Source organism: Ceratotherium simum, chromosome 11 (genome assembly GCF_057802395.1).
Source record: "Ceratotherium simum simum isolate JZ-2026a chromosome 11, ASM5780239v1, whole genome shotgun sequence".
Taxonomy (NCBI): Eukaryota; Metazoa; Chordata; class Mammalia; order Perissodactyla; family Rhinocerotidae; genus Ceratotherium; species Ceratotherium simum.
The window spans coordinates 40,508,949-40,532,661 of record NC_141910.1 but is presented as its reverse complement, the minus strand read 5'-3'; the positions used below and the strand labels follow the sequence as shown (position 1 = coordinate 40,532,661).

Genomic DNA, 23,713 nt, shown 5'->3' with positions numbered 1-23,713 from the left:
CACCTCACCTAGGGCACCCAAATCTCCTGAAGCCTGGGATTAATCAATCTATGAGGTCACAGAGTCTCAGGAACAGAGCTAGACCTATGGTTTAGAAAAACCTCACCTCTTACTGGGGAAGCGCATTGGAGCCAGGCCCCAGAATGGCAGCAGTAGCCCTTCCCTAGGGAAAGCTCAGGCTTGGGGTCTTGACCCCCTAATGCGGCCCTGTGGGCAGGGACCTGCTTTAATAAAAATTTGGCCCTGCCCCACCCCCTTGCCTAGCAAAGTTTAATTTGAAGCTTAAAAAACAATGAAGTTAATTTTTAAAAACCTTTCATTGAGTTCCATGAGAGCCCTATTAATTTTATTGTTTCAATAAAGCATTTATTTAATTGTCTCCAGAAGGGCCCTGTTAAATGCACAGATGTTACCTGAGTCAGAAGGGAGGGAGCTGGGAGCCTTTTTTTCACCCTCTCCCGTTAGCACATTAGCAGGATTCTGTTATTGGATTAACTGATTGTCACCTTAAAAGTCACAAAGTAGAGCCCCAAGGGAATGAGACACTAGACAGGTAAATTCTGGGGAGCAGTTCAGATCTCAGTTGCAGGAAACAGGAAGCCAGGCTCATGATAAACAGGCTGGGTCTGGTTAAGACAGAACAAGAAGTTTTTTTTCTGCTGATGAGGAGACATTTGTTATTTAGCCTCTGGCACAATGCTGATATCCCTGAAAAAAAATCAGAGGACAAACGCATTAGTAGAAATATGGTGTCCAAACCATAGGAGGGGAAGGGCTCAGCTTGAGTTGGCAGAAGATCTTTGGAATATCTGGTTCAGTCCTTCCACAATGATGCACTGAGTACCCGCTACAGGCTGCCACTACTTGGAGCTTTGAGCCTACGACAGTGAACAAAACTAAGACCTGCTCTCACGGTGCATACATTCTAATGAAGAGAGACACACAACAAAAAAGTAAAAATATCACAGACATATCAAGATAATTTCAGACAATGAGAAGTGCTCTGAGGACAAAACAGAGTAATAAAACATCAGAGGAAGGCCAGTCTGATGAGATGACGTTTGAGCCAAGACTTGAGCATACAAAGAAGGAACCAGCCACAGGAAGGTCTGAGAGAAGAGCTTTTTGAGCAGAGGGAACAGCTAGTACAAAGATCCAGAGGCCCCACTTTGAGAGAAGCATTATCAAATGACTAAGTAATCACAAGAGCATGATCTGGGGAGAGGCCCAGGAGACTCTCTTACATCAAGAATGCTTCGAGAAATACCTCGGGACAGAGATTCCATCATTTATCTTTGCATCCCTGGTGATTTGCTTGGTGTCTAGCACAGAGTAGGTAATTGATAAACGTAGGATTGAAAGGGGGGAAAGGAATGAGAGGAAGGAGAAGATTGAACACTTAGAGGGAACTTCATTTAGTCAGATTTTTTTTCTTTGCTGAGGAAGATTGTCCCTGAACTAACATCTGTGCCCATCTTCCTCTGTTTTGTATGTGGGGCACCGCCACAGCATGGCTTGACGAGCAGTGTTTAGGTCCACACCCAGCACCTGAACCCATGAACTCCGGGCCGCTGAAGCGGAGCATGCTGAACTTAACCACTAAGCCACCAGGCCAGCCCCTAGTGAGATTATTTTTTAATCCAACAACCAATTAAATCAGAAAGAAAGAGAGCGAAAAAAAATTCAATCTATATACTAAGTCATTTATTACCAAGCTAAGGGGGCCTGAGGGAAAGAAGGCATGGGAGATATACATGTGGGTCCATTACTATTATTGAAGAAACAATAACAGTAATCACTCCTAAAATTATTATAGGCCCTGATTTAGAGCTTACAAAATGCTTTTGCAAACATTTACTCTTTCTAACCGCCTTGTGAAATAGAAAATACAGTCAGGCACCACATAAAGATGTTTTGGTCAATGACAGACCACATATACGACCATGGTCCCATAAGATTAGTACCATATAGCCTAGGTGTGTAGTAGGCTACTCCATCTAGGTTTGTGTAAGTACACTCTATGATGTTTGCACAACGATAAAATCGCCTAACCACACATTTCTCAGAACATATTCCCATCATTAAGTGACGCATAACTGTAACAATATTAGTCAATATTTAACTAATTGCCTATAGGACTTGGCACCGTGCTAGGTGATGGGGATATATCAGGAGCAGAAATCAGACAAGGCCCCGCTTTCATGGGGTATATAGTCCTGAGTAGACAGACTTCAATCAAATGACACAAATGAGAGAAATTACAAGAGTGTTTCAATAGATAGGGCTACAAGAACCCATACTGGGGGTGATCAGGGAGGGCGCCCTTGAGGAGGTGTCTTAGGAGCTGAGCTCTAAGGATGAGTGGAGTAACTAAGCAAAGAGGGGAGACAAGAGTGTTCCAAACAGAGGGAACAGTAAGTGCAGGGAGAGAGCAAGGTGAAAATTAGGAGCAGGGGAGGGTAAGTGGGTCTAGAGCAGAGATGGTGGACAAGGCATAGTTAAGGGTGAAGTGGGAGAGGTGGACAAGGCTATAGTATGTGGGACCTCAGAGAACACAGAAGAAGGTTTGTCTTTGGCCTCTAGGAAACTGGAAGCCAATGAAGGTTTTAAGTTATCTTCAAATACTTGTCCTGAGGAAGATGGTTCAGATTTACTACAATCAAATAATGTCTTGGCTTACCTGTAAGAAAGTGAACTTGTTCATCACGGGGGCAGGAAGTGGGGGATGACCGGGCCATTCGAATGTCAGGGAGGAGGCCTACTTTGGTGAAGAGATTGGGCAAGATCAGTGACTCCAACTTTTTCACCAGGAAGGATCCCTTTTATTCTTCCTGCTGCCCCACAAACCCCAAATTTTTTAGAGTCTGCCTACCAGGCTACATTTACATAACACAATTTTCCCACCTTTTTCTTAATGAACAACCTATCTCATTCATTAGCACAAGACCCCCAGTTCGTTATGTAATTCTGGCCACAAGCAAAGAAAGTCAATGTTTCCCTTGACTGGGCAAACTTATCATGAAAATATGTATAATTTCCTATAGGCTTTCTGAACTATTGACAATAGCTCCCCCCTCCCCAGTACGTTTGCAGACTCCTGGAGATCTTTGGGATCCATGTTGGGAATTACTATTCTACAGTCATACCCAAGGTCTCTTCCCAACACGGGACTCTCTGAACCATGAGGTACAGCCTCCTTGTGTGCTGACATCTGGGGAATGAGAAGTGGATGTGAACTAAAGCAGTCAGGGAAGGCTTTCTGGAAAAAGAAAGCCTTGAGATGGGCCTTGAAGGATGGGCAAGCTTTGGATAGTTCAGGAAAGGGTGTCGTCAGGCAGAAAAGGCAGAGTATGCTCTAAAATTGGTGAACCAACCAGCCAGGCTGCAACACGGAGTCAGGTAGTTGTTGCAGATACGACAATGGATGAGGTAGGTTGCCACCAACTTTAAATGCCACGATAAATTATCGGCCAAATGATGAGGAATCATCAATGATTTTAGAACAGGAAAATGACGTGCTGGAAGCAGTGTTCTTGGCAGATGAATCTGGTGCCCATACATGCTTTGAGATGGGAGAAGAGCATCAAGGGACCCAATCAACAAACCAGACGTGAGAGGAAGAGCCTGGACTGGGGAGGAGGGAAGTGAGGAAATAAAGGAGCAAATCCAAGAGACATTTTTTAAAAAGCACAGGACTTGAATGAGTTTGAAAGCATCAAAGAGACCTTGAGGTGTCTTGTGCCTGCTGGTACAGAAATGAGACAGTCACCAAGGGAAGCCCGTGGGGAGAAGGAAATGATGAATGCATGGGGCATCTTGGCGAGCCTTTACACACTACATCCTTCACAGAGGTTACCTCTGCAGGTGGGGTTGGAGGGCAGGCAAGGGGGCTTTCACATCTTATGATACATAATCTCTTTTAATGGAGGGATTTTGTGTAATTTTTACTTCCTTTTTTGTACTTTTTGGCATTTTTCAAATAATTATTTTAATTCTATGCAGACTCTCAGAGTCTCATTAACCCTTTGTAAACCATCACTCCTGATTTGTTCCCTCTCCCCCACAAGGAAGGGGAAAGAGGGACTGATTTACAGGGTCTGCCAGGGTCTCTGAAAAGCACTTCCTAGGGCTTTAGTCTCAGCTCCTGAGTCTGTGGTTTTCCCTATGGCGGGTGGGGAGAGGGAGAGGTGGGGGGTTTCTCCTCAATGTACCTCTTTCTGTGTCGTCGTCTTCTCCCCACTGCCGCCTGCCCCAGCAGGTCCTGCCTCTCTCCTTTAAAGGCTCAAACATCATCAGACACCCAACTTTGAAGCAAGATTGCAGTGCTGGGCTTGGAAAGACTGACCCTGGGGTTTTTATAGCTGAAATCAGCCCAGCCCAGCCCACGAACTAAACTACAGGCAGTAGGACAGAAGACAGAAGAGCACAGTCTGCAGTCAGAGGCATCTGTGTCCAAACCCCAGCTCTGCCACCACTGACCTAACCTCTCTCTATGTCAATTTTCTCATCTTGAAAATTGGAGATAATAATAGTATTTAACTCCTAGAGGTATTAAGTGGATTAAATGATGATGAAAGGCATTTAATAAGTGTGCTCTATCATTAGCATTAACAAGAACAATAAAATAATAAATCTTTATGACCAAACTTTGTTACTTGGAGGCAAAAATAACCTTAATCCACTTCCATCTTGGTTCCCACTGGTGGCATTTATTTGCCTCTCTGCCTCTCCCTTTGACTGGAATTTTTTTTTCCCCAGACCAACAAAGAGCTGAGAGAACATCTGAATCAGGGCCTGAGTCGCTGCTTCCTGATTTCATGGTGGTCTGCTCTGCCACTTACCATTTGTGTGACATTCAACAGATTCCTTAATCTCATGAGCCTCAATTCCCTCATCTGTAAAATGGGTGTAATAATACTGACTTCACAGTATGTGTCAAGAGGTTAGACAGTTCCTGGCACACAGCAGGCTTTCAGTACACGATAGTTCTCCATCAGGGTTGCAGGTAGGGGCCAGCTCTTTCCTGTCTGCCCACCCCATCCCCCAGATCCTCCACAATCTCCTTTGTATTAGTCCCTGACGATTTGGGGTGAATATTCCCAATTACACTGTAAGCTCCTGAGGGCAGAGGCAGGGCCAAGACCTCCTTAACTGTAAGGAGCAGGCTTCCTCCTGGGTCTGGGTCCGGGCCAGCCTCCTGGGGCAACCAGGGAATAGGGAGACAATTGTCAGCCTTCTACAGGTCCAGAACCAGATGTGCAAACTCAACAGTCTCTCTTTCTTCCTCTTTTCTCTCCACTTTCCAAACCACAGCCCTGAGGCTGCTTGAAAAGAACTGTTTCTTTCTATTTGACCATAGCCTAGAAGAAAGTTGCCCCGTTGACTCAGGGCGCATTTGGCTTGGTCAGGGAAGGTATGATGTGTTAAATCCAATCACCAGGCCCCTATGCTCCCATTCCCATCCCTCTCCCATGCAAAATCCTCCAGACAAAGGCAAAGGCCTCCCCTCCACCACCTCCTGCCGCCAGAAACCATCCATCACCCATTGATCCAATAGCCAGCTCTCCATCCCTCTACCTGCCTCTCCATCCGCCCGTGGAACAGAGGCCTTGGGGTTCAGCCCTCACTGTTCTCCCTCCTATAAAGGTTCTTCAAGACCGAGTCTTGATTCTGGGCTGGGTCCAATGCCAAGGCAGCCCCCTTGCTCCTTTCCCCTCTAAACAGGTATCTCGCAGCCTTCTCTGTCCTCAGAACCAGCAACCCCTCACTCCTCCAATCAAAGGAAACAGTCAAGGAGGAAGACACATGTCTCAGGCACCCAGGAAAGGGAGAGAAAGAGAGCTATCATAGAGCATCTCTCTGGGCTGGTGGGTGAAGCTGAGCAGGAAGGAGGAGGGAGGAAGAGAGAGCTGGGCCCAGGGAGGGACACTGAGAGGGACACTCTGGACCACAGACCTGGAGGCCCAGACAGACAGAGAGACCAGCCGGGGCAGTGAGGGCTCTGAAAGCCCACAGAACCTTTTGGTTTCTGGAGTCCTGGAAGGCCTCACCCTCTGACAGGGTTGTGGAGCCAAAATGGCTCATGTTCCCATCTTCAGACCCACGGAGAGGAACTAAGCTCTTTTCCAGAAACGGGTGGAAAGATCTCTCCTGAGCCACGGCTTTCTGTCTTTGTTTGTCTAACTACCCTTCTCAGGAGTCAGGGTTTTTGTCTCCATCTCCATGTTTCTGATCTTTGTCTATCGTTGTCTCCTCTCTCGTTATCCCTCTGCCCCCCATCTCTGTCACAGACAATTTCTTGGGGACTCTGCCTTCAGGCTCCCGCTCTCCAGTGTGTAGGAAACCTGACCTTCATCATCTGTTTTTTATATTTTGGAAACGTCAGCTTCACTTCCTACCTGAGGGAAGTGGGGGTGGGGGAGCAGGCTGCCTGGCTCCACCCCTTTCCCTCCCCCCTCCTTTTCTGAATCCATCCCCTCCCCCAGCTCCTTGCCCCAGGGACCACAGAGCTGAGGCCCTCCCTGCTCTAGGCCACTGTGGCATCAGGAATCAGGCCCTGATTCATGGTCTTCCCTCCACAGCTCACTGCTGGGTGGGGGAGGCAGTGAGGCCTCTTCTGATCGACCACTGATTTGCTGATTTGGGAAAAAGTAAAAATTCCAGGCACACAGAAAGCCCAGGAGGCTGAGAGATTTCAGTGGAAACAAGGATGGAAAGTAGTTGAAGTCATTTCTGCCTCTAGGCAGAGTTACATCCAACCAAGTTGTCTATAATGTTGTCACAGATGTTTATTTGTTTAATATGATTAATACTAGCCATAGATTATACATACTGAGGGCTCATCCTGTGCCAGGCACTTTATATGTCTTTGCATTACATTCACTCAACAACTTTATGTGGTAGGTACTATTATTATCTCCCATTTTCTTAATGAGAAAACTAATACACAGACAGGTTGACTAACTTGCCCAAAGTAACTCAGCTAATGAGATAGGAACCCAGGTTTCTCTGACTCTAAGTCCCAAGCTCTTTACTCTACATCAAGGTTTCCAGGACCTGAGAAATGTATTTTGTACATTTCTTTTTAAAGGAAATAAATCCACAGAACTCGGAGAATATACCTTCAAGATCCCAAGGACCCACGTACCCCAGTGGGAGAAGCGCTGCTGTGACTCACTGCTTTCTGGGAGACCTTGAAGAACCAGCCAGCAAAGATTAAGTGGAAAGGCCAGAAGAGGGCATTTCAGGAAGGAGCAACCGGGAGGGCTGCAAGTCAAGAGACGGCGCAGGCACCAGGTTGGCGGAGTCTGACTCTGTGCAGGGAAATGAAAAGGGAGAAGAGAGCTAGGTGGAGGGCAGGGGTCAGCTCATGGAGACCTGAATGCCCAGTTCAGTTTAGCCTCCAGGTTTTTGAGCAGGAAAGTAATACTCCAAAAGAGGTGTGTGAGACCTGGACTGGAGGGAAAAGGTAGGCAATAAAGAGGGCTACTGAGAGGTTGGTATTACAATCCTGGCAGCCTAGGATGATCTGACAAAACATGCAGAAAGAGGGTATCTAAAAGACATTTCCAAAGAAATTTTGCATTTTGGAGTCTGGGCCGTCTGCCTCCTTCCTAAGGATTGCTATCCAAGCTAGTGTTTTTGGGGGGGGCTGTGGCAGGCAGAGGGAGGATAGGAAAACATGGTGTGTCTGCAGCACTGAGCCTTCGCAGTAGCAGGCACTCTGGTCTGAGGGCTGCTGTGGCCCTGAGTGATAGCTGGAGGACTCTCCGTGTGAAGATGGCACTCAACGCTCTGAGCTGGACACCGGCCTGAAGACTCTAGCCTGGGAGGCCCTGCCAGGTCTGAGGGCAGGCTGGGTGGGCAGGCTGTAGATCTGGAGCCTTAAGCAGCATTTTGTGTCTTTTTCAATTCTTTGAAATGATGATTCCTCTCCCTGGGTGGCAAAAAAAAAAGCAAAGTAGCAAAATTTGGTTAAGAACTGCCAATTCAGAAACTCAAATCTGTTTAAAAAATTCAATCTCTTTTTTTCAGAGGACAAAAACCTATTTCCATCAAAGATTGTATATGTCTGTGTGTCTGAGAGCTGGTGAGGGAGACTGAGTGAGTGTGAGAAGGAGAGTTGAAATGCCTTTGTTTCTATGTGTGAGGCTACTGCTCCGTGGGCTTGTATGTATGCGTTGTACGTATATTTGTGCCTGTTTCTCAGGCCCCTGTGTGCATTGAACTTTCAAACCATAACAGAAACACCAAAGCTTGGCAAAGATATCACAGGAATAATTATCTAATTTCAGAACATGTTATTATAATACCTACATGATGTGTAACGAACTTAACAATGTTCGCGTTATATTCACCAACTCTGAGTTACAGACCCACAATGCCAAGTCCTACCTTAGCAGCTTCTCCAAGACCCTAGAGCAGAGCAGCCCCAAAGAAAGGTCTTTAAGGAATATTCCCCCCACAATGGCTTCCTTATGGATCAGGAATTTTGGCTGGGTAGATATGAGGAAATCGCTGGAAGGGGGGCAGAGCCTATCTAGGGATGGCAACTCTGTTCCTCCCAGAATCCCTGTTCCTCCCCAGCAGAGGAGCCTCCAGAACTGGTAAGGAAACAGCCATATTGGGGTCACAGAGGCAGAGAGGCTTTCCCTGACTCAGCTGTGGGCCAGGGGGCCTCAGGAGCGGCAAGGCTCCCTTCTTCCCCAGGGGGCTGGATTGGGCTGAGGCTGAGTGTGAGGGGAATGTTTGCTGTTTGCTGCTGCTCCCTGTTGACTTTAGCCAGTAGCTCTGTTTACAAACCCAGGTTGGTTTTCCCAGCACAGTTAATTAGACCAAAGACATCTGGTGTGAGGGCTGGGGAGGGCATCTGTTCAGAGACTTCCCCCCACACCCAGCAGCCAAGGGCCAGTGCAGACTAGAGCAGCTAAACAGGACCAGACCAAATTCCATCAAACCCAAGGTTCTCAGGAGAATCGTGGCTTCTCTCACTCTGCTAAGTTAGACTGGGCCCCAACTCTCTGAGTCTTAGGGGACCCCAGGAGTCAGGGCTGGATGCCCCTGCCTCAGTGAGATCACAGGCTGGAGAGCAAGGACTCAGTCCTCTCCTCTGCCCTTCCATGTCCAAAAGAACCTGGCAGAGATTCCTGGCCCCTCTCTCATCACAGTGACTTTGAATTCTGTAGAACGCCAGACCTCTTCAGTCTCCTGCAGGAAAATCTCCCCTTCCTGGACACCCCCTCAGAAAAGAGGCTCTGGGCCCTCCCCTTCCTCCCTGACTCCTCTCCAGCTAATCTCTGACACAGCGGGGAGGAAAGAGATTAACCAGTCCAGGGCCAGAGGGAGGCAAAAAGGTGCCCAGCAAGGTGAGAGGATCTCGGTGGACAGTTCCAGGGCGGTGGGGAAGTGGAGTGCTGGGAGGGGGAGGGCCAGCGGCTTATCTCTCCCAGGAGGGGGGAGCTCACTCCAAACAGCTAATGCACTGGCGTGTGAAAGCCCCTCAATTAGCACTAATGATGCAATCAGGGAGGGAGAAGGAGGGACCAGAAGTTCTGGTGGAGTCTGCACCAACTTTCACGCACGATATACATTTCCTTCCTCGGACACGGTGGACCCTTCAGACACACCAAGGCACACACTCCACAGACAGTCTGGACCACGCGCGTCCGTGGGGACAAATGCACTCTTTGCACAAACTACTAGCAAGCATATGGTTCGCGATCTGCTGCTGACTGAGTGTGACTGCGGGGACCCCGGGGGGAGGGGTTAGATTTGAGGCGTCAGGGACAAGGAAAATCAGAAATCAGAAAGACCTGGTGGAGGAGGTTGAACAGGGCATCTCCGAATACCTCATGATTATTCCTCTGATCCCAGAGTTCCCGTCCCACGCGCGCTCGCAGGTGCCAGCCTCTGCGTCCGCCTCCCCACACCGCCACCCCCTCCTCTCCCCGGAATCAGGGACTGGGCGAGGAGCCGCCACCCCCAGCCCCACCCGCGGGAGGCGGGACCCACGCGCCTTTCCTGCGCCCAGCCCGCCCCGAGGCCACGGCTCCCAGGGAGGGCGCTCCGGGATCACACGGATCCCAGCACCCCGGACCCAGCTGCTCGTCCCTCCGGAGCCCGTTACGCGCCGGCCTCGCCCCTTTCTCTGCTCCCCCACCCCGCCCGGCTGGCTCCGTGGTCCGCCTCCCGGTCCCGTTATCCGGCGGCCCCAGCCCCGTTATCCGCCCTCGCGGGGCCGCCGCCTCTCCTCTCCCGGGCCGGAGTTCTGGGGGCCGCGGGCTGGGCAGGGCCGGAGCCGCCTCCGCGCTGCTTCCCAGGCCCGGACGGCCGCGGGAGGAGGTCCCGCTGTCAGTCAGCGGGGAAGGCCGGGCCGGCGGCCGGAGGGGGCGGCGCCGAGGACGGGCTCGGGCCGGGAGCTGGGAGGCGGAGGCGAAGGGGGCGGGAGCGGGGGCGGCTCCAGGCCTTATAAGCGGCGGGGGCAGGGCGGGAGGGAGGCAAGTGTCAGGCCGATGTGCCGCCCGCGAGGGGCCGGGGCCGGGGCCGGGGCCGGGGTCGGGGCCGCCGGGGCCATGCGCGCGGGCTGGGCAGGGGGCCGGCGGGGCGCAGAGCGGAGCCGCTTCGGAGCCTGAGCCTCCGGGGGCCGGGGCCGGGGAGCCGCGCGGGGCCGGCCGGCCGGGGGGAGGGGAGCGATGCGGCGCCGGCGAGCGGCGGTGGCCGCGGGTTTCTGCGCCTCCTTCCTGCTGGGCTCCGTCCTCAACGTGCTCTTCGCACCGGGCTCGGAGCCTCCGCGGCCAGGCCAGTCCCCCGGGCCCTCCCCAGCCCCGGGCCCGGGCCGTCGCGGGGACCGCGGGGAGCTGGCCCGGCAGATCCGAGCGCGCTACGAGGAGGTGCAGCGCTATTCCCGGGGGGGCCCCGCGCCCGGGGCCGGCCGGCCGGAGCGGCGGCGCCTGATGGACCTGGCTCCGGGCGGGCCGGGCCTGCAGCGTCCCCGGCCCCCGCGGGCCCGGCCCCTGCCCGACGGCGCTCCGAGCTGGCCCCCGGCTCCCGGCCCGGGCTCCCCTGGCCTGGGCCCGCGCCTGGGCTGCGCCGCGCTCCGCAACGTGACCGGCGCACAGTACGTGGGCTCTGGCTACACCAAGGCCGTGTACCGGGTCCGCCTGCCCGGCGGCGCCGCGGTGGCGCTCAAGGCGGTGGACTTCAGCGGCCACGATCTGGGCAGCTGCGTGCGCGAGTTCGGGGCGCGGAGGGGCTGCTATCGGCTGGCGGCCCACAAGCTGCTCAAGGAGATGGTGCTGCTGGAACGGCTGCGGCACCCCAACGTGCTGCAGGTACGAGGGTGGGGGTGCGGGGTGAGAGTACTGGCTGGACGTGCCCAGGCCCGGTCAGTCTGGCTGGAAGAGAACCCTTGGTCTTATAAAGAAACGGAGCCCCAGTGACTGTGCCCAAGTTAAGCTAGGGGCAGAACGCAGACCATGGCCGCTTCCCACTACAGCACCCTCCCTCTCGCTCCTGGGTGGGCTTCCCTTGACGGAGGGACTCCAGAGTTTCTCAGCTCCCACGCCGTATCCTTTGAAGGCAGAGGCCAGAGAGTCCCAAAACTCGGGGTGAGGGTGGGGGTCCGTTAGTACTTAGGACACTGCTTCTGGCTGAAGCTAGGGTGTTGAGCACCGGGGAAATGACCCCGCGCCAAGACGCGGAACAGATGTCATCCCTGAGTCAGGATCCCAACTGCAGTCATAGGGTCCCATTTTTTGATGGAATCTGAACCCCACTTCTCTCAACTTCCAAGCAGTTCCTTGTCTGGCTTTGAAGATGGGGTGGGACAGCAATGGAGGTGGGAAGGGCTAGCAAGACACCCTGTGTCGGGCTTGATTCCCAGAGAATATCCCCACCCCCTACCCCACCCAGAAGCCACTGGAAGAATTGGAGGGGATTGTGTAGTCGGCCAGAAAATGCACAGCCCTTCCCAGAACTGACCCCAGGGTTCTCCAAGCCTTAAAGTGGGCCCTTGAACCACTAGGGAAGCCCCAGGGTCTTAGCTTGGTGCTCAGGGGACAGGTTGAGGGCCTGGGGGTCTGAATGTCAATTATCTGAGCAAATGTGGCCAAGAGGCTGGAAGGTTGAGAAGGCCAGATGCCCAGGTTCCTACTAAATGGCACTCTGTCTCTCCCATTCACTGGGGGCACAGCAGGAAAATGAGACCTCACCTTGTCCCCTCCAGGCTGGACTAGGAGAGTGGGCCTCTCACAGTCCCAGCACTGCCCTAACACACCCACTTCCTCCTCTTCCGCAGCTCACCTTCCTTGACTCGGCCGTAGGATCAGACAAACCGTTCCTCTTGCACATGTCTGAGCAGACTGAGAGGGGAATCCCTGACTGCTCTGGGCCTGGGGAACATAGGGTGTGTGCAGACTGCCCAGCGGAGGAACCTTGCCCACACCTTCCACCTCCCAGCCCACTCAGATTAACCTTTCTGCACCAGCAGAACTGACCAGAAACCCAGGAATCCCTCCCTCCTTTCCTCAGGAGTGAGATGGACCCCCGGCCTGGGTGGGCATTGTAGAATAGGAGAATAGGCCAGAGAGCTATTTATACTCCTGCTGGCTCCCCGTGGCCCCAGGCTACCCCAGCCCTGGTCAGACACTTGTGACCGGGTCCCAGGCCCTGAACTGGTTGCAGGAGGCCGGGCAGAGCCAGCAGTTGTAAGTGGTTATGCCTAGTTGCATGGCTGACACTGTGTCTGGAGCTTCGGGGAGTGAGCAGCTGGTTACGTGGCCATTCTAACTGGGAGGATCTTGTTCTCTTTGCTTCCAAGGGGCTCTTGGGAACTTTTTGGAAACCCTGAGATTCTGAGGCAGTGGAGAAGGTCTTGAGTGACTTAGCAGAACATTAAGTGTTAGTTAATTTACTCAAGACCCCCCTCCCTTAGGACAAGTTTGAGGTTTGCTGTGCTTTCCTGTCTCTTAAGGAACTTCTCCCTCTCTCACTTACCCCACCTGAACTTTCTGACAAGCATCCAGCTAACCGCCCCACACATATCACAGAATGGTCCTCCACTTTAATGTCAGGCCCCCAGCCCAATGCTGAAGATGCCAAAGAAAAAAATTACCACTGAATGGTTTTCGCCCATTCCCTCACTAGACCAAGAGTGGGTCTGTCTGGGGTTGCCTGTGTGACTCTTAGAGGGACAGAGACTGAAGTTAGTTGCCCTAGGACACAGGTGTTATAAGGTAGGGACGGTCCCAGGTCCTTTCTGTCGGGGAAAGGTGACAAGCTACCATTAGGGGGAGGCAGGGGTCCCTTAGTGTGAGTTTAGGGACTGCTTTGGGGGTGGGCCTTCCCCATTTATCCCCCGACCCCCAGGCCAGTGTCCCTCTGACTTCAGCAATGCCACCTCTGCTGCCAGGGAAGCCTGCAGTGGGGTTTTCTTGCTCAGGAGGCTTCAGTGCCAGTATGCGGGGAACTAGAAATAATGTTGTTTTAATTATTAAAATTAATTAAATGTAATTGTAATTAAATGTAAAAAGTAATGTGAATACCTCAGATTCATTTAAAATTTCAAAACCGTTTGACTGTTTGCTGAACTGGGGAGGAGCCAGAAAAAGTTTCTTCGAGTTCCCACTCCCCCAGGCCTCCCAAGGCCCCCTCCTGCTCGCTGGCAGCCCCAAAGTTAGTGCTGTGGCTTCTAATAGAAAATGCCCAGGACAGCATGTCCCACTGGGCACCTCCCAGCGCTTGCTCTGGTCTCTGGGGACCGCCTGGGCAAGATCTCTCTATCCATCTTCTGTGATCCCTCCCAACTCACCCCTGACACATACACACACTCCCTCACATGACAGATGCCACTATAGCCCGGGGTCAAAGGGCACAAGGGTCTTCCCTCCCCTCCACCTCTCATCCCTCCAGGCCTCAGGCCTCAGATGGCGCCCCAGGCCTACTTGGGCTCAGATTCTGGCCCTGCTAGAGTATATTTCTTCTCCCAAATGAACAAAAGATGCGACTGAAATGCTCAGCCTCACCCTTCCTGGGGGAGTTAATGGTGTCTTTTTATTTTTTCCTGAGGGGTGTTGATTAATACCTCGTTAACAGCGCATTTAACGACCTCCGGGTGTTTAATAACCTTCAGAAGTTTCTCACAAAGGCTCAGACTCTGGGCAAGAAAATGAGAACCAGGCCCTAGGGCTGCTCCCCTTTATCCCCCCCCACTGGGGTCTGGGGCCTCCCTGGGCTGTGGGGGGGCTGGGGAGGGTGGAGAGAGAGGGAAGAAGAGGGCGCCTGGGACTACCCCCCTAGCCCCCAAGTCGCAGCCCTAGTGATCCAATGGGGACACTGAGTCGTGCCTTCCCTCACACCAGCAGGCCTAGTGGGGAGCTGGCTCCAGGGAGGGGGAGCTGAAAGCGGTCTCCTGGGATGGGAGGGGGTATGTGAGGCCCACAGTGGAGCTCGGAAGGGTGTGAATGATAGCATGAATGGTGATAGTATGCAGAGACATCTAGCCCATGGGCTTGCCCCCCTCCCACCCTCTCCTGGCCCCCCATGCAGCTCTCCCCTCTCCCTACTCCAGCCTGGACAACTCGGCCTTTGTGTTCCTACCCCACAGGGTGCTGGCTGTTTTGAGCACCATCTGACCCCTAGCTGATGTGCAGTGTGGTGGGAGAAGCAGGGCTCTCTGTGGATGCTGGTTTAGGTGTTAGTGACAAAATCAGGCTGTGCTTCCCAGAAGCCCCCAACCAGCGGAGCTGTACCGAGCCCCTCCCCCAGATCATATGGAGTGGGCAGCCCCTTGTGACCATGCCCCCAAAGAACTAATCTTTGCTGGAACCATCCCTGACTACCACCACCACTGATGCATGTGACCTTCCCCACACACCAACGTATGCAAGGAGCACCTGAGGATGTGCCCCTTAAATACTTTGTTCTTATCCTTGCTTGTTACTAATTCTGAGAGAGCTTGCTTTTCCTCCCACAAGACCTCAGTAGAGAAAAACTGAGCTGCCCGAAAGTGGAAATTATGAGGAATAGACAAGGATTGGAGCAGGGAAAGAAATAGAATAACCATTTGCTGGCTAATTGGCTAATACCAATTAGCAAACGGTATTCTTGGAAAAAACCAGGCTGTGGAATCAGAGGGACATAAATTTGAATCCTAGCTTCTGCATCTAATTCGCTGTGTGACCTTGTGCAAGTAACATAACCTCTCTGAGCTGATTTCCTTACCTGTAATTTAGAGATAATAATATTACTTACTATACCTCTTTAAGGTTATTATAAGAATTGAGTTATGCATGTGAAGCATTTAACAAAGTGCCTGGCACGTGGTTAACACATGGTAGCCAGATCTGCCCATTTACCTGAGTGGCAAGAGGTAAGGGGCTGACATAGTCAGTAGGAACTCGGGCTGGAGAGACAGAGAGCAGGCTTCCCAGGCAATGCTGCTTTTCTCTTCTGGCCTGAGCTGAAGCAAAGGCCTAGGGATGGCCAAGTAGGCAGAGGGAGGGGGCAGCTGACAGCCCAGCCCTTCTCTGTCCCCACCCCCACCCTGTGACCTAATGACCCACCCTGGGCCTTCCCCAGCTCTATGGCTACTGCTACCAGGACAGCGAGGACATCCCGGACACCCTGACGACCATCACGGAGCTGGGCGCCCCTGTGGAAATGATCCAGCTGCTGCAGACTTCCTGGGAGGATCGATTCCGAGTGAGCAGGGAGGAGGGCCTGGGCCCTGGGCTCTTTGCTAGGATGATTCTCCCTTAGAAGGCCAGCCCTCCAGAGCAGCTTCGACTCCTCCTCAGTTGAGGGAGGAGGGGGAAGGACAGAGCAATGCTGACTCGGCCATCAGCCAAAGGGTTAAAAAAAAAGAAGCAAGACACAGAGGGTCCTTAGGTTTCTGAGCTCCTGCTCCCCAGACACACACACGCGCACACACACACACACTCCCCACCGCCCCCTCCTCAGCCTGGCTGCAGGAGGGCCAGTGTCCTAGGACTAGAAAAGACCTAAGGTCATCTTGATCCTCCCTCTATTTCCATAGACTGGACTAAAACCCCACTCAAGATGCACCTTCAGGGAGGAGATTCATTATTGCCAGACTTCCCTGCTGCCCATCTTCCACTCACTCCGTGTTACTTCCAGGGTCAGCCCAGGCAAGAGTTAATAGAAAACCACGGGCTTGTTCTATAGGCCCCTGGCCTCAGCCCTTAGTGAGCACTGGGGCCTTTAAGAGAAAGGCCAACCCCGAGCTGAGTTCACAGCCCCAAAGGAGGGAGCCCTGGAGACCCCCGGGTAACCCCCCCAGGAGAGAAGCAGTGAGCAGCCTTGTGTCTGCCCCTCAGATCTGCCTGAGCCTGGGCCGCCTCCTCCACCACCTGGCCCACTCCCCACTGGGCTCGGTCACTCTGCTGGACTTCCGCCCCCGACAGTTTGTGCTGGTGGATGGGGAGCTGAAGGTGACGGATCTGGATGACGCACGTGTAGAGGAGACACCATGTGCAAGCAGCGCCGACTGCATACTCGAGTTTCCAGCCAGGAACTTCACCCTGCCCTGCTCTGCCCAGGGCTGGTGCGAGGGCATGAATGAGAAGCGCAACCTCTACAATGCCTACAGGTGACCTCCGTCCCCCACTCAGGAAGGCCGGCGAGGGAGGGTGGGCCCAGAAGGACGTGGCAGGGAGACAGCCAACATGGGGTCCAGGAGGCCCACCAGGGCAGGGAGACTCAGCCTTGACCAGTGGAGTGGCGGGGGCAGGGAAAGGCTTTCACCCTGTCGAGAAGGGAACATGCAGGCTCCTGAGGATGAGCCTAAAAATAGCTCCAAGGAGAATCCGGGTTGGGGGGTGGCAGCTGGAGGCTTCTTAAAATAGTGTCAGAGCCTAGGGCCCGTGGGACCGGCACTACCCCTTCCTCCCCTGGCCCTTCGCCTCTAGAAGCTCCTCATTGGGCCCCAGCTATGGGGCTGCTCTGTCACTGGTCAGCCTGGGGATAATGTGGGTCTGAGAGGTGGGGAGACCTGGGGGTAGATGGGGATTTCAGTTTGGTATGAAGTTAGTCGTGGCCTTTGTGTGTGCCCAGACCTCTATCCTGAGTCTGGGTAAGCTCCTGCTACGCTCTGGGGGTATGCCTCATTGGTAGGCCTGAGGGACCAGGCTCCCTGGCCAGACTGGGGTTCTGTCCCAAGTTGGGGTAGAGGAAGGACCCAAAGGCTGGACCATCGAGCCCCTGGTTTCTCTCTGCCCCAGGTTTTTCTTCACATACCTCCTGCCCCACAGTGCCCCACCCTCACTACGGCCTCTGCTGGACAGCATCGTCAACGCCACAGGTGAGCTCTCCAGGGCCCTGCTGCTTCCCATGGCCCTGCCCCTCCCCCAGGAGGTGTGGGGACAAGAGTGACCCAGGACAGCACATGGTCCAGAAACCATCATTTCCCAAAGTGGCATTCTGTGGCAACCCCCCTCCAGTCCACCTGTCATCTGGGCCCAGGCTTCGAGGGGAGACAGGGAAAGGCAGCTGGCTGTCTACCTGAGGGAGGAGTAGGAGCCCATGTCCCCTCTCATAGCCACACCGCACTCTGCAGGAGAGCTCACCTGGGGGGTGGATGAGACCCTGGCACAGCTGGAGAAGGTGCTGCACCTGTACCGGAGCGGGCAGTATCTGCAGAACTCCACAGTAGGCAGCAGAGCCGGTGAGTGGCCCCAGCTGGGATCCAGGGGCTGGGGAGGTGGGGAGCAGGTGGGAGAGTGAGTGATCGCCCTAATTGGGCTAAGCGGCTCATCCTCCCTCTAAGGCTCCCTTGGAGTGACGCAGAGACCGCTGGTTAAACTTGATGAGCCTTCACTTGGAGGTCTCATCTCCAGCTGAGCGGGGACAACTATAATTCTGCCTTGAACTGGGGGGTGGGCACTAACACCTCTTCTCTGGGTGGCTCCAAACCCTTCTACGTATTGACTGTGTGACTTTGAGCAAGTTCCTTACACCCTAAGCCTCACTTTGCTCATCTATGAATTGGGTTCAATATTACCTGCCTCACAAAATTCTTATGGGGGATTAAATGCCAGGTGAAGTGTGTGAAAGCAATTAACCTGATTCCTATTACACAGCTGGAACACAGTACTTGTTTGCTTCTCTTTCCTTCCTCTACCCTTCTGGGGCTAGGAGGGCAGCTGGAGGTGGAGGGGGGCTCCACACCGAAGCCAGCCAAGAAGCCCCAGAGCAGGGGGAGAATTCTAGCTACTGCTTATGGGCTGTGGTCCCTCCACTGAGGCCCTGGGGTTTAGCGTGGTTGGCAGGGGGGCGAGGGGTGGGCAGCCTCCGTATTCAAGGAGCTCTGGCCAGTCTTAGGGGTGGGGGAGCCCTCGTTAGCCCTGTAAATAAAGTTTAACGAGGTGAACAATGGCTGGCTCTGTCCCTGAGGACGCCGTTTATGGGGCTATAAATCACGGCCAGTCCTGGACTTTGGTCTAGTCCCTGGTAGAAGGAGGCAGGAGGGCGGGGTGGCCAGAGGCCCGGGGCTTCTGCATTATCAGTCCAGAGCTGGGGCTCCCCAGGAAGCGGGAAAGACTCGGGTGAACAGGAGGCCTGCCACTGAGCAGCTTCCTGGTTGAGGAGGTTTCAGAGCCTCTGGGGGCTCTTTCTGTGTAACGGGGAGATCTCAGATTCTTCCTCTAGCCTCCTCCCCAAACACTCAAATTGTGGATTCCCAAATGGTAATTTTTGTGTTTTCCATTCATTTGCATGCCTCTTAACTTCAAAAATCCCTGACTGCCTCCCTATCTGAGGAGCTTGCCTAACCTCTCTCCCCAAGGCCAGGAGGAAGTAGGACCCAGGGGTGCTCCAAACTCTTGCCACTCAAAGTTAGCTCTGCAGACCAGCAGAACTAGAAATGCTGATTCCCAGGCCCCGTCCTAGCCCTTCTAAATTGGAATCTGCATTTTAACAAGATTTCCTGGAGAGTCACATGCACTTCAATGCACATTGAAGTTTGAGAAGCCCAGCTTAAATGTCTACAGTGTCCTGACCTCAGCAGCCAGCCTGGACAGCCAGTGGCTCTGTGTGTCCATTTATGCCATGCATGTGCCTGCTGTCATGTGCTGCCTGAACATGCTGTGTGCCCTTAGATTTGAGAGATGTGTGTCTCCCAAAAACTAAATCTGAGCTTTGGCCTTACTGAGTGGTCAGCCCAGTTTCACAGAGGTAGCTGGCCTCATCTGCATACTAGGGAAACTGGGCTGGATTTCAGCTTTCACCTAGAAAATGAATTACACCCCTGGGCACACAGAGTTCTCATTTGAACTCCATCCCCAACCCACAGAGTACCAGCACCTCCCAGAGAGCACCATCCCCCAGGAAGACTACCGCTGCTGGCCGTCTTACCACCACGGAAGCTGCCTCCTTTCAGTGTTCAATGTGGCCGAGGCCGTGGATGTCTGTGAGAGCCATGCCCAGTGCCAAGCCTTTGTGGTCACCAACCAGACCACCTGGACAGGTGAGCCAGTGGGAAAGGACATCCTGAGAGAGGTGACTGGACTTCCCTGGAAGAGATTGACAGGTAGTGGTCCCCCATCAGAAGCCAGAGATGATAAGACAAGAGAGCTGAGATGATGAGAGACAAGTATACGTGTCCTCAAGGCAGTCGCATGAGGGAGAGTGGGCCTGCCTGCAGGGAGGGAAACATCCAGTCCTATTACCTCTCACCTCTGCCCCCAGGTCGGCAGCTGGTCTTTTTCAAGACAGGATGGAGCCAAGTGGTCCCTGATCCCAACAAGACCACGTATGTGAGGGCCTCTGGCTGACCTGAGGGCTCCACTGACCAGCTGACCATCCCTGCCAGCTGGGCTTGCTGTGGGGGGGGGGGGTGACTTGTACTCGCAGCACTGCAGACAAGGCTGACACCCCAGACAGACTGAGGTGACCAGGACAACGTGCAATAATGCCAAACGTTAAAATGTGAGTTGACCAGTCTAGGTATGGGACTGTTGGCTCCAGGGCCAGGAATCATGGGGGCTGACTGCCTCTCCAACCCTCTGGGCTGCCAGCAAGACTCAGGCTGGTCTCCCCATTGAGGCCTCTGCCCCTCACTGGACATTTCCTTGGGCAGCCCCATCACTGTGTTCGTAGTGTGAGAATGTAGCCAAAGCCCCTGCTGCTGCTGCTGCTGCACGTGCCACAGCCTGGCAGGGGCTGCGTGGGGACAATCGGTCACAAGTGCTCTCTCAGCCAAGGTCTGGACAGAAGACTTGATGGAGATGCTTCTCTGGGATGTAGGCCATCCTGTACCTGGGGAGGCTGGCTCTGGCCACCGGAAGGAGGGCGCTCTCGGGCCAGCCCAGGGGCAGGGGCAGAGGAGCACACGTGGTATGAGCCAAGATGTGGGTCGAGGAGCAGGTTGCAGTTTGAGCCAGGACCTGGGGCGGGGGTGGGGCCGGGGCCTTTCTGCCTCATTTGCTTTCAGTGAAAGCCGCAAAGCAGCCAAAACCAGCCTCTCCCCCCTCCTGGAGTTTGTATATCCAGAAGCTTTTGTACTTCTTGTTCATTAAAATGTTTATTTTTGTAAAAAAATCAATCAATAAAATGATGTTTCACGGCAAGGACTCTTCCCAAGCCACAGTTTCTTGGGCTGACTTACTCGTCCTCAGTTTTGTCTTGGGTGTGTGTTTGGTGGGGGGCATGTCATGGGGGATGACCTTTGGAGGAGTGAAATCTGCATGGCTAACACGGAAGTCAACAAAGTGTGTTTTCAGGTCCTGCTCCCGTGGTACCCACCTCCCTCCTTGGCCCTCCACGTCCATGTCCCAACAAAAGACATGAGGGGCTCCTTCCCCGGGGAGACGTTTTGACATACACTTGCTTCTTATATACAAAGCCTTTACCCGAAGGACTAATGTCCTAATGATGAGATGTCAGCCATGTCAGGGGACGCCGAGCAACCTCCAGTTGGGTCAGCTTTGCCTCTGTACAGGGTTGGGCCTGGCCATCATCACCACTGCCCACCACAAGGTAATGGGCACTTTTCAGAGCCTTTCTCTGAGCAAGAATATAGGGAAAGTGGGGAGAAAGGAAGGTCTGTGGAAAGACCAGCCCCTCTTCCTGGGTTTTCGGAGGGAGGGTCCAGCTGGGGAAGGCACAAGTGTATGGAAGCCCAGAGCAAAAATGAAGACCTAAGCCTTCTTAGAAAGAGCCCCAGCATGGATGCAAGCCTTCTAACTTGAAATCTCACATCTCTCCTGTACACCATTCTGTTTCTAGAATATTCTCAAAGTGCACAAACCTTTGAGGGCTTTAAAAAAAATAAGCAGGGGCCGGCCCAGTGGCGCAAGCGGTTAAGTGCGTGTGCTCCGCTGCGGCAGCCCAGGGTTCGCCGGTTTGAATCCCAGGCGTGTACCGAGACACTGCTTGGCAAGCCATGCTGTGGCAGTGTCCCATATAAAGTAGAGGAAGATGGGCAAGGATGTTAGCCCAGGGCCAGTCTTCCTCAGCAAAAAAAAAAAAAAAGATTGGCAGATGTTAGCACAGGGCTGATATTCCTCACAAAAAAATAATAATAATAAAAAGAATAAGCAAACTTTAACTTAGAACCCAATTTCTCCTCAACAGATGTGGTTGGTGTAATTTTTCACATACAAGGTGTCCCTGTAGTTCTAAGTGATTGAGGGGCCAGTGTGAGCTCTGGCATCCTCACCATGGAAGCCACTTGGACCTCAAGGCTGCACCTCACCACCACGCCAAACCCACACTCCCAACATTTTGCCTCTGGCTACTTGGGCTCGGTGATTGTGGGTAGTGGGGAGGGTCAGAGCCTCCTCAGAACCTCACACTGTGACTCAACCAAGCCAGATCCTGCCCATGCTCACCACCCACAGTCCCCGCCCCTCCAAGGAGGACCTTGGCTTTCATCAGCCTCTAGACCTCTTTCCTCTGCTGAATTCACATGCTACAACACGTGTAGCCTGCCGCATGCCATCAGTGTTAGAGTTTACACTGCCCTGTGTTTTTCTCCAACTGCCAACCAGTCTGTGAGGGCTCTGAGGGCAGGAGGAACCACGTCACCACGCTGGGCCCAAGGAGGTGCCACTGGGCTGGAACAGGAAGGTCTGCAGGGTCTTTGCAGTCAAGAAGGAAACAAAGACCCTGGTTATAGTCAGCAGAAAGGCCCACAGAGCCCAGGAACTGCATGGCTCAGTGAGAAAAGAGAAGGCTGAAGAGGAACCAGGCACTGCCTTCTGAGCTTCTAGAAGTTTCCAGACAAGAGGTTCACTGGCCTGTGGAGAGGGGCAGGCTCTGGCCTCAGCAAGGTACAATTATCATTCCAAATTTACAGACCTAAAAACTGAAGCCCAGGTCACGGCTGCTACGGGATTTAGTGAGCATTCAAATCCAGCCCTAACTTCCAAGCCTGTCTCAGAGGGGAGAATTAAAACAAGAGGAATCTAAGTTAGAGTTAGGGAGCCCTTGCTTACTTTGTGTGACAAACTAAAATGGAGGTCCATAGCACATAAAACCTTTTTTGAAAGACTCACTGGCAGGTGGCTGAAGGGATGGTAGATAGCTTCTTCCTCAGTGAGTAAGCCTTGCCTCAGAACCTATTTCTGGGGGCAACACTGCCCAGGCTCAGTCCTGCAGAGTAGAGAGAAGAGCATTTGCAGCTGGGAATGGAGAGGTGATGGAGTGCCCTGAAAGGAAGGGGATAGTACGTGAAAGCCTCTGGCAAAATCATTCCTCCCTCCAGATGGTTGGCCATTTACAAGTAGCCACCTGTCTCTCTGGGAAGAGTACAGTTCCTGGGTACAACTTGTCCCCTTCCTGTGGAAGCCAGCACCATACTGCCCTCCTCAAAGTCTACGTTCTTTGAATTCCACTGCACAGCCAGTGATACCCAGGTCTAGCTGGCGGAAGTGCATTCACCCAACTAAAGCCTCAGGTGACAGTGCCAAAGGAGAGGAGCCGGAGGTGGGTCCTTCCCAGGGCTGGGGAAGCAGGAAGCAACATGAGAGGGGCCATGGTGTCACTGGTCCCCCACGAGGCTCTGGAGAAATTCTGGCCAGTCCTGCTCTTTGCTTACTGTGTGATCTGGGCCGTGACAACTCCCTGAGCCTCCATCTCTATCTGCAAATTTCAGATTAATAATATCCGCTTCAGGGGCCAGCCCCGTGGCCCAGTGGTTAAGTTCGGTGTGCTCGGCTTCAGCGGCCCAGGTTTGGTTCCCGGGCTTGGTTCCCAGGCATGGACCTACGCCACTCAACGGTGGCCACGCTGTGGGAGTGACCCACATACAAAATAGAGGAAGATTCGTGCAAATGTTAGCTCAGGGCAGATCTTCCTCAAGCAAAAAGAGGAAGATTGGCAACAGATGTTAGCTCAGAGCGGATCTTCCTCAGCGGAAAAAAAATAACAATAAATGATAATATCTGCTTCACAGGAGTGTTATGGGAATTGAATGAAATTATGTACATAAAGCTCTTAGCCAGTGTCAGCAAACAGTAAGTGCTTAGGAAATACTGGCTGATACTGTCATTGTTATTGTTGTGAGTGAGCTGAGCCCTCCACATTCATCTACAGCCTGGAAGAGTGTCCAGGTGGGCTGGGGAGGACCAAGGCACTGTCTCCGCCCCCCATCTCCAGCACCCCAACAGGGAGCAAGGCCGTCGCCTGGAGGAGGTGGAGCCGAGCTCTCCGGGTCACTGCCCTGGGAGATGAGTGTGTGGCAAACAGAAGGAGGAAG

The 23,713-nt window shown here is 53.2% G+C and overlaps 1 protein-coding gene and 1 long non-coding RNA gene across 5 annotated transcripts; one reads left to right on the top strand and one right to left on the bottom strand.

The window, feature by feature from the left end:
- Positions 1 to 328: 328 nt before the first annotated feature.
- Positions 329 to 9,918, bottom strand: LOC147915982 (uncharacterized). The gene is made up of 4 exons (XR_015553573.1): positions 9,813 to 9,918; positions 7,178 to 7,936; positions 2,681 to 2,761; positions 329 to 708 (listed from the first exon to the last, which is right to left on the bottom strand). It is a non-coding gene; the product is annotated as an uncharacterized LOC147915982 (long non-coding RNA).
- Positions 9,919 to 10,610: 692 nt separating this feature from the next.
- PKDCC (protein kinase domain containing, cytoplasmic) lies at positions 10,611 to 20,590 on the top strand. 4 transcript variants are annotated; one of them, XM_087436849.1, is made up of 7 exons: positions 10,612 to 11,330; positions 15,577 to 15,699; positions 16,335 to 16,606; positions 17,238 to 17,317; positions 17,555 to 17,680; positions 19,307 to 19,480; positions 19,702 to 20,590. In XM_087436849.1, exons 1-7 carry the CDS (start codon positions 10,692 to 10,694, stop codon positions 19,785 to 19,787), a joined length of 1,500 nt encoding a protein of 499 aa, XP_087292975.1. In that variant the 5' UTR covers positions 10,612 to 10,691; the 3' UTR covers positions 19,788 to 20,590. The 4 variants fall into 4 exon arrangements, 3 of the variants coding, with proteins under 3 accessions (XP_087292975.1, XP_087292976.1, XP_004436777.2); XM_004436720.3 differs by having other exon boundaries at positions 10,613 to 11,330; positions 17,573 to 17,680; XR_015553663.1 differs by lacking the exon at positions 17,555 to 17,680 and having other exon boundaries at positions 10,611 to 11,330; positions 19,342 to 19,480.
- The last annotated feature ends 3,123 nt before the right edge of the window (positions 20,591 to 23,713 follow it).